We start from the raw sequence: 9,565 nt of genomic DNA on the forward strand, positions 1-9,565 counted from the left end.
ACGAAATGGAGTATGAGGCAATGCTGACGGGACAAAGGGTTGGAAAGGCGTTGGGCGCTAAAAACATGCTCCTCTAGAGTGATTCTAAGCTAGTCGTGGGACAGATAAAGGAAAAGTATAAGGCAAAGGAGGCAAGGACGCAGAAATACCCGAGGCTGACAAGGCATCTGGCTTGAGAATTTGATCGGGTAGAGTTCATACAGGTCCCTAGGAGTCAAAATATAGGGGCAGACGAGATAGCAAAGCAAGCGTAGTCAGAAGCAAGACCGACGACCATAGATCTAAAGATGGAAGTCCAAAAGTGTCCCAGTATTGAAGAGATCCACACCTTCGCAATTCAAAGTGAAAGCAACTGGATGACCCTAATTCTATCTTTCTTTCAAGATGGACGACTTCCACAGGACGTCGAGGAGGCTAGGAAAGTCAGGAAAAGAGCAGCCAGGTTCACTATCTTGAACGATGCCCTGTACAAAAGAGACTTCTCCATGACCTACCTGAAGTGCGTCGACGAAAGTGAGGCTAAGTACATCCTGGAGGAGATCCACCAAGGAACATGCGGAGACCACGCAGGCCCAAGATCCCTAGTAAGTAAGATCATCAAAACAAATTACTTCTGGCCTATTATGCAGAAAGACGCAAAAGAGTTTGTTGAGCGATGCAACAAGTGTTAGAGGTTTGGAAACGTTCAGTGTATCCTAGTGGAGAAGTTGATGCCAATAACCTCCCCATGGCCATTTGCTCAGTAGGGAATTGACATCGTGGGCCCACTACACCAAGGTAAGAGATAGGTAAAATTCTTACTAGTCGCAATTGATTACTTCACAAAATGGGTTGAAGCAGAAGCACTATCAACTATCTCGGAGGCAAAGATCCAGAACTTCATGTGGAAGAACATAGTCTGCAGATTCAGGATACCACAGATGATCATATTAAATTCAATCAACAATCTCTCAAATTCAATCAAAAGCAACACCAATCACAACTTTTATCATCGCAGTTCTCCTTCCTATCAATACGTCTCGTATGTATATATGATAGAGACATACATTATACATACGTGCACGTACATACACAAATATAGATACATTCATACATAAATATACGTACAACAGTCTTAAAGACTTAAAATTACTGCAATACACATACACATATAAATACATACAAGCACGTATACGCTGAAAGAGAGATTAGAGTCGTTTTCAATAGTATTATAATGAGATTTAAAACAAAGTTGATTTTTTATTATCGCAGAGTTTCGAAGCAACCAAACAGAGTTTTTCTCTCTCTCTAAATTCTGATTTTGGTATTTTATAAACACTTTCTCAGCAACCAAACACTGATAAACGCACACACTTAGAGAGCAAGCGAAAACGTGAGGAGTGTGATCGAAAACTTGGACAAACTTGGACTTGAAATTGTCGAAACGAAGCTGAGCTTCTTCGACTTGAGAACTGTCGTTGTACACTTGCTCAAGTGACAAGAACACTGGTATTGGTAGCTCTTTGTGTTTCGCCATTTTTTTCTTACTTGATTTGATTTTCTTGGAATTCAATTTTCTCAGCAACTCGTAATCTTTTAATTAATAAATTTATTAATATTTAATTAATTATTTTAAAATTATTGTTGCACTAATTAAAATAAAATAAATAAAAAACCCCAAACGACGTGGTCTCTGTCTAACTCAAGAAAAGAGAGAAAAAAACTGAAACATACCCCAAATCCCTAACTCGACGAGCCGACTAAAAGAGAGGGGACTTTGGACTGTTGGTCTCCACCACAAACCTGACCGTATTTCTTCATTTCAAATGTCAAAACTTCATACAATCTCTGTAAGTTATCATTACTATTTGTTTAGTTAGTTTGCTGGGTTTTGGTCGTTGAGGAGTTGAAGGAAAGTAAGCGGAGAAACTTTTGGAATATTTTTTGGCTATTGTTTGTGGGCCTCTATGTGTTTCCAGTTTCAATTGGTTTTCTACTTTCTTTCTCAGCAACCAAACAGGACAATAATGCAAACTGAAAACCCATTTCAAGTTTTTGTTTTGTACTTTTGTTTCTGTTTCTTCTTTAACTAAGGCAGACGACGTTGTTACTTGAATTTTTTTTTTTTGTTTTTAAAAATGTTTTTATAATTTTATTAAAAACGACAATTAATTTTTTGAGAAATATGATAGGATTTCATTCATTCTCAATTTTACTTTTACGTCTAGCGACGTCGTTTAAGTTTTAACATAAGATAATAACCATGGTTTTAAAAACCGGATCAGACCAATCAGTCTGACCGGTTAAACCAGAAATCAGTCTTCAATCCAGTCCGATTATGGTTAAAACCGAAAATAACTTAAAAATCGGAAAAATTAGAAAACCGGCCGGTTCAATCCGAGAACCGGGAACCGGCATGGTCGAACCGGTTAATGACCGGTTGGGGTTTGTTGAATTTTCTGGGAAATAAAACTACGCCGTTTTGTTTCGGGAACCTAAAAACTAACCCTTAACTCCAAAACACTCTCATCTGATCTCACGCCTCACGCCTCTTGCCTCTTCTCAAACTCCCTGCCTCACTCTCATCTCACGATCACTCTCTGCCTCACTGTGTGACTCTCTCACTCACCTGAACTCAACTCAAGCTCACGCATGCACGCACGCCTCTCAATTTTTTTTTTCCTTCTCATCCTGACTTCGTCTGAAATAATGAAGTTCTGAGTTTTTTTTTTTTTTTTTTCTCCTTCTCGGTCTCGCCCTCTGAGCTCTGCTCTCTGCTTCTCGGCGTCTGAAGTTCTGGGTAATATTCTTTTCTTTTGATTATGATTACTTGATTTTCATTTTTTTTTTCGGCTTCATCAGGTAATAATTAATATTCTTTTCTTTTTATTATGATTTCAATTTTCTTCATGACAAACGAGGCTTGTGTTATCAAATGAACCTTAAAACTTAGTAGTTGTTTGTTTGAAACTTTTTTGTTATTTGAATGTAATGAACTTATTTATTTAGTTCTCTATTTGAAACTTATTTGCTCATTTGATTATTGCATTAAATTCGTTTGATATGGCAGAGCTGGAATAGGTTGGGAAATCGAGGGTTTTTGAAATGGAGATTGATTCTGATTCCAACAATTTGAATGTCAAGTCATCGGAGGAAGGTGCGGCAATGCAAATGGATTCTTCTGACTCGTCAGCCGCTCAAGTTATTGCTCTCACTCAGCCCCTCTTTGTTTTTTTTTTTTTTTTGTTTTACATATGTTAATCTGTTTGGTTGCTGAGAATATGAAGGAAAAGTGTGGAATTTTACATTTGCAGTAAATTTTGTTTTTATAGTTTGTTTGTTTGTTTGTTTGTTTGTTTTTTTTTTTTTTTTTTTTTTTTTTTTTTTTATAGTTCATTTTTCATGTGTTTAATCTCTGTTTGGTTGTTGAGAAAACTTAGGAAAATATAGGAAATGAAGGAAAGTGTATGATTTTACATTTTGAGTGCGTTTATTTATATAGAAGTTCATCTTTCATGTGTTTTATCTATGTTTGTGGTTGAGAAAACAAAGGAAAGTAATAGGAACACACAGACAAAGAAAAGTGTAGAATTTTACATTTTGAAGTGTTTTATTTATTTACTCTAAATTAGTTCATTTTGTGTGTGTTTTATCTCTGTTAGTTGTTTAGAAAACAAAGGGAAGTATGCTTTTTGAGTGCTTTGCTGGCTCAGATCCCAATTTTTATAAATTTATATAAACCCATGTTTCATAGGTGCAGTATCTGATTTTTTGTTTTTGTTTTTTAGTTTTTTGTAACACTTGTAGTCGCTGACTAAAGTAAGATTTAGCTTAATTTTGTTAGTTGGATGATGCACAGTATTGATTTTCATTGATTGAATCTGTGTCAAAGGCAAAGGGTAAAGAAAAAGAGGAGCTTGCTGAGACAATGGATAAGCTAAATATTGAGGGATCATCATCTGGGCAGGCTGGGACTTCGTCAACCAACTTCAAGAGAAAACCAGTTATCATCATTGTTGTAGGGATGGCAGGTGATTAAATTAACTCTAATCAGTTTTGTTTAGAAGTAATATTGGTTGTCTTTTCGTTGGTTTATATGGGTTTGGATTTTTGGAAACTTTTTGGTAATGTTTACTGTTTGGAGATAAAGACTGAAAGATGTTATATGGATTTTCTTAGGGAGTGGAAAAACAACGTTTCTTCATCGACTGGTTTGCCACACCCAGGCTTCGAATATTAGGGGTTATGTGATTAACCTTGACCCTGCAGTGATGACGCTTCCATTTGGCGCTAACATTGATATAAGAGACACTGTGAAGTATAAGGAAGTGATGAAGCAGTACAATCTAGGACCTAATGGTGGAATTTTGACATCGCTTAACTTGTTTGCTACGAAGTTTGATGAGGTAAAGCTTACATGTCAAATATCTGCTTTAGAGTAAATCTGTTATTCTAGCCTATGATTTCTAGCTCAATTGACACTTCCTCCTCTCACAATGATGGGGTGGAGGGTTTAGTCATGTTTTAAGACCCATTGTGTGCACGTAGCTTACCAATACAAAAACGTATATTAAACTATTAGAACAACTCAATTGCTTAGCACGTCCAGCTTCACCTTTGCCATTAATGAGGCCTTGTTGTGAGTCTTGTGACCTATAGAATGGGTGGTATTACAGCCATTTATAAGTGTCCTCTTTGGACTATCAAACTAATAAACATCCTGAAGAAATCTCTTGGAGAAAATTTAGATTGGAATTGGCTGGTTTAAGCATATAGATTGTACTTCTAGTTCAATATCTATTAATTTGCATGCATAGCCAAGCACTTTTCAGCCATGGATACTCTATGGTGATTATATATCTCTGGATTGGTTTATGTTCTCATTTCAAAATCTTTTACTCTCATTTATTGTTTGTTCCATTTTTCACCAAGTATTTTTTTGTGTAATGATCTTTATGACGCCTTATGTCAGGTTATTTCTGTTATCGAGAAGCGGGCAGATCAGCTTGATTATGTTCTTGTGGATACTCCTGGACAAATTGAAATATTTACTTGGTCTGCTTCTGGTGCTATTATTACAGAAGCTTTTGCTTCAACCTTCCCTACTGTTGTCACTTATGTAGTCGATACGCCTCGTTCCTCAAGTCCAGTTACTTTCATGAGTAATATGTTATATGCTTGTAGTATACTTTACAAGACAAGGTTGCCTTTTGTGCTGGCATTCAACAAGACTGATGTGGCTCAACATCAATTTGCCTTGGAGGTTTGTTTTTACTTGACCCTTCAAGTACATAATTTATGTTGAAGTTACATTATTTAAATCCTTGTGCTTCTAGCTTTCTACTTACTAGAAAAATGGAAAAGAAAAAAGAAGAAGAAGAAGAAAAAAGAACTGATGCTTCTGTTTGCTGATAAATTTTGAACGTGTCTTATGTTGGTGAACCTTTGGAACTAAACCCCAAAGTGCGAACTAACAATTTCTTTAGTCAAGCAAGTAATATTAATATCAATATGTTTAGATCTTTTGAAGTCTATATGCTAGTTGGGACTTTGTTTCAGTGGTCTAGAATTTGGGGTTTCACACAACGTATTTCCATTTCTGATTTTCTACAATCTGTCAGTTTTTCTTCTTGAGTTACTTGTAATTGTTTTATGTAGAGTGTTCATTTTATGTATTTTTTACTTGTAACCAGTCTGTTTGGTGCATTGAGAAGCTAAATTAGGGTAAACTCATTAGTGTTTGGGATCTTTGTAGTCTGGTTGAATTTGAATAATACAAAGCTGTGCATTTTCTATTGTGCCAAATTTTGTTAGTGGTCCTAACAGAAAAATATAGTGTTCATTTCTATCATATTTGATTGCCAAGGTTATTTTGGAATTCTACCTCAACTGGTTAGTCATTTTTATTTATTTTTTAAAATTATTCTAAATAGTTTTGCTTATTTCTTTTTAAAGCTAAATGATGAAAGAGGAAAGAAAAAGTAAATAGCCTTTACATTTTTCTTGGGACACTAATTTTTTCTCCATTCCCTTTGTCATCTGGTTAACTTGCATATATATATATATATATATACGAGCAGATTTTGTTTTGTATTTATAACCTTGTCTTGAATGCTGATGTGCATGCAGTGGATGGATGACTTTGAGGCCTTTCACGCAGCAGTAAGTTCAGACAGCTCGTACACATCAACTCTAACTCAGAGCCTTGCCCTTGTGCTGGATGAGTTCTACAAGAATTTACGGTCAGTTGGTGTGTCTGCTGTTTCTGGTGCTGGAATAGATGCCTTCTTCAAGGCCATTGAAGCAAGTGCTGAGGAGTACATGGAAACATATAAGTATTGCTTGAACTTGATAAATGTTCTCCTTGCTTTTTTGTTACAGTTCTATTGCTTGGCAATGCTATTGCTACCATAATGATCAGACTAAATAATCAAACTTTTATTACTTTTGCTGCTTATTCTTGTTTGTGCAGGGCTGATCTCGACAAGAGATGGGCAGAGAAGCAACGTTTGGAGGAAGATCGCAGGAAGGATAACTTGGATAAATTGAGGAAGGATATGGAGAAATCTGGGGGAGAAACTGTTGTCTTGAGCACTGGTCTGAAGGACAAAAGAGATAAGAGTAAAACCATGATGGATGAGGAAGATGAAGAAATAGAAGATGAAGATGATGATGATAATGACAGATTTACTGACGATGAAGATGCTATAGATGAGGATGAGGACGAAGATGAAGAAGTTTCTAGATTCTCCTTTTAGTACAGCTTTAATGCTGACAAAATTTTCTTGTACCAAAACTTTGTATAGAATTTTCATTAGTAACTAAAGTACCAAAACACTGATTTAACGCCGTATTAGTTTTGCATAACTTGTGATTCAACGTTTACAGCACTCATTTTTGCGTAGGTAAGTTATTAAAGGTTTTGCTGTTTGGTTTGATATGGTATGCATAACTTTGTAATTGTACTTCTGCTGCTGTTATTAAACGCCATATAGTTTTGCATAACTTGTGATTCAACGTTTACAGCACTCATTTTTGTGTAGGTAAGTTATTAAAGGTTCTGCTGTTTGGTTTGATATGGTATGCATAACTTTGTAATTGTACTTCTGCTGCTGTTCTTGATTATTTAACCTGCCATTTACAAGTGAAATGTTGGATTTTGTAAATGGAGGGTTTGTCATTGCATTTCAGTTGTGTATTTGTTATTGCATTATTGCACATGGAAGGTCTGTTAAGAATGATGAATTCCAGATTTGATAGAGTTCCTATCAATTGTGGCACATTATGTTCATAGAAACTCTTGTTAGCTTGTTACAGCTTCTCTACATACTTTCTAGTGCTTGCTTTTCTTACTGACATGCATCTATGGCATGGCTGTGTGAGAATGTTTGCATTTGGATTAGCTTATTTTTATCGGTTATGGCATGGTTGTGTGCATTTGTATCCAACTCTGCCTTTGTTGTCACTTCTGGCCTTAATCCTTTTATGAGGCTGGTCCAAGCCCCAAAAAGGAGGGAGGTGGTAAGTTGGCGTCCAGAATAAAACTTAATCACCATAGTTTATGCATTATATGTTCGTGCAATTTCTGTAATTGGGATATTCTTATATGCATTTGGATCCCTTATGAACTAGGTTAGGACTTGGGAATTATAATTTAGTCATTGGATGAAGGTCTGATGGTAATAGAACTCTGTGATGTGGATTATACCCAACTTAATTATGGCTGATTTTATTTTTCATTATTATTTTCTGTTGTGTCCTTTTATATTTCAATGTTAAATAAATTACATGATGTAAAACCTGTTCATGCTATCATCCAAGTTCGACTTTAAAAAAAAATTTTAAAAAATACGAAGTTCAAGTTTATTTGGTTCTAATTTTCTACTAATTCTTGCAGTGAGTAGGACAAGCTAAAGAAGCTTGGTGACCATATGAATGAGAGCCATCACAGCTGTAGTGTTTTATATGAGTGCAGGTATAAATGTTCAAGTCCAGCTTCTAGAATGTGAAAGCACACACTTCCAATTATTTCTCATCATTAGTGAAAAAACCTCGTAAAAAAATTTGAATAATTTCTCATATAAATTTGCAGCTTATATGTACTCAATTACATGGTTTTTGTGTTGACAAATTTTCCTTTTTTTTTTTGTTCTTTAAAAAATTTGAGCATTTCATGAAGGCCCTTCACAAACATCTTCTTGGCAGTTGGCATTCTCTACTTAGAGAGAGCGATGTGTCTTTGTTGCTTTAGCAGGACTTGATTGAAAGCATGCATCTTTATTACATTAAAAACTGTTGTATTTAATCTACTACTATTATGATGATGATTTTTTCCCCTGTTGTGTACACTGCAATCTGCATTAATCGTTCCTTTTACGAAATATGCTCTCTTATTTCACAGCATCTTACTGTATTTACATTCGTTTTATTTTTGTTGTAACTAGCTGTCCGGAGTTGGAAGAACTTCTACGTACATGTCGGGAACATGTTGCACTTGGGGCAAGGCTTACAGGAGCTGGATGGGGTGGTTGTGCGGTTGCTTTGGTGAAAGAGAGCATTGTTCCACTGTTTATCCTCAATTTGAAGGTAAGTCTTCTATGTCCTAAATGGAAATTTCTTCCTATACAGTTGGACGAAACAATTGTTGACAATGTGATTTGTTACGTGTATCAGGAACGCTTCTATCAATCAAGGATTGACAAAGGGACTATTAACAAGAATGATCTTGGCCTCTATGTTTTTGCTTCGAAGCCATCAAGTGGTGCTGCTATTTTCAAGTTTTAGTACGAATCACATGGGGATTATAGGAACAGCCAAGGTCTGCTATTTACTTAATTTATGTTGAGAAACCTCATGAAATTCTTGTCTAGTTGATTAAACTCTGATCTTATCATTTTAAAAATTGTTCTTGGAATGGAATTATATGGACCTCCTTTACAAAGAGACAGATTAATCTTTTCAGAAAATAATAACGATCTGGCCTACAAAGTTTGTTCACTAAAAGAAATATCTTTCATATAAAAATGTATCCATTTAAGCAGCTAATCAATTTCAAAACTCAGTGGTTTCTCCCCCCAAAAAAAAATCAATATTCAGTGGATACTGACTATTGTAGAGGATGTTTTAAAGCCCTGCGTGCTAATTAATGTGCTATTGGTTTAGCTTTTTCCTCTGAACTTATTTGTCAGTTTTATAAAGCTTCACTTTTCTAAGTACAATTATACTTAAGGAAATCAGCAAAAAGCTAAACCCAAATGCATGGACTAAGCTTATTGTTGTTGAATTAATTTAGTGATTGTGACTGAACACTAGAAAACGATACATATCATGTTAGCCTTGCGGCAATGCATTAGTAGTGTCAAAGAATTGCTGGTGCGATCTCGCTAGAGACGAACCAAATGAAGATATTTCCTTTATCTTTGTTGGTGGTCCATTCACTGAATAACTGGTTTCGATCCAAAAAAGCTGTATGCATGTATTTATATTGATGGGGTGTAGGGCTGTTTGAGTTGTGATGGTTGTCCCATCGCATATACTGTTCTTCATGGATTTTGTATATCGAACCCAACGTGGGTTTGCACTAAAA

At 35.6% G+C, this 9,565-nt stretch overlaps 1 protein-coding gene across 3 annotated transcripts; it reads left to right on the top strand.

The window, feature by feature from the left end:
• The first annotated feature begins 2,495 nt into the window (after positions 1-2,495).
• Positions 2,496-8,967, top strand: LOC126722178 (GPN-loop GTPase QQT2-like). 3 transcript variants are annotated; one of them, XM_050425329.1, is made up of 10 exons: positions 2,496-2,779; positions 3,050-3,180; positions 3,872-4,010; positions 4,159-4,385; positions 4,952-5,242; positions 6,109-6,314; positions 6,452-6,884; positions 7,023-7,954; positions 8,424-8,565; positions 8,653-8,967. In XM_050425329.1, exons 2-7 carry the CDS (start codon positions 3,085-3,087, stop codon positions 6,735-6,737), a joined length of 1,245 nt encoding a protein of 414 aa, XP_050281286.1. In that variant the 5' UTR covers positions 2,496-2,779; positions 3,050-3,084; the 3' UTR covers positions 6,738-6,884; positions 7,023-7,954; positions 8,424-8,565; positions 8,653-8,967. The 3 variants fall into 3 exon arrangements, with proteins under 3 accessions (XP_050281286.1, XP_050281287.1, XP_050281285.1); XM_050425330.1 differs by having other exon boundaries at positions 7,877-7,954; XM_050425328.1 differs by having other exon boundaries at positions 6,452-7,954.
• Positions 8,968-9,565: the final 598 nt, after the last annotated feature.

The sequence above is a fragment of the Quercus robur genome, chromosome 4, assembly GCF_932294415.1.
Source record: "Quercus robur chromosome 4, dhQueRobu3.1, whole genome shotgun sequence".
Taxonomy (NCBI): Eukaryota; Viridiplantae; Streptophyta; class Magnoliopsida; order Fagales; family Fagaceae; genus Quercus; species Quercus robur.

What these genes read in the sequence shown, in the direction of transcription:
- LOC126722178 (XM_050425328.1), top strand. Translation starts at nt 3,085, where the DNA reads ATGGAGATTGATTCTGATTCCAACAATTTGAATGTCAAGTCATCGGAG. An exon ending in CTGACTCGTCAGCCGCTCAA is followed by an intron (nt 3,181 to 3,871) that starts GTTATTGCTCTC and finishes TCTGTGTCAAAG; the next exon opens with GCAAAGGGTAAAGAAAAAGA. An exon ending in GAGTACATGGAAACATATAA is followed by an intron (nt 6,315 to 6,451) that starts GTATTGCTTGAA and finishes TTGTTTGTGCAG; the next exon opens with GGCTGATCTCGACAAGAGAT.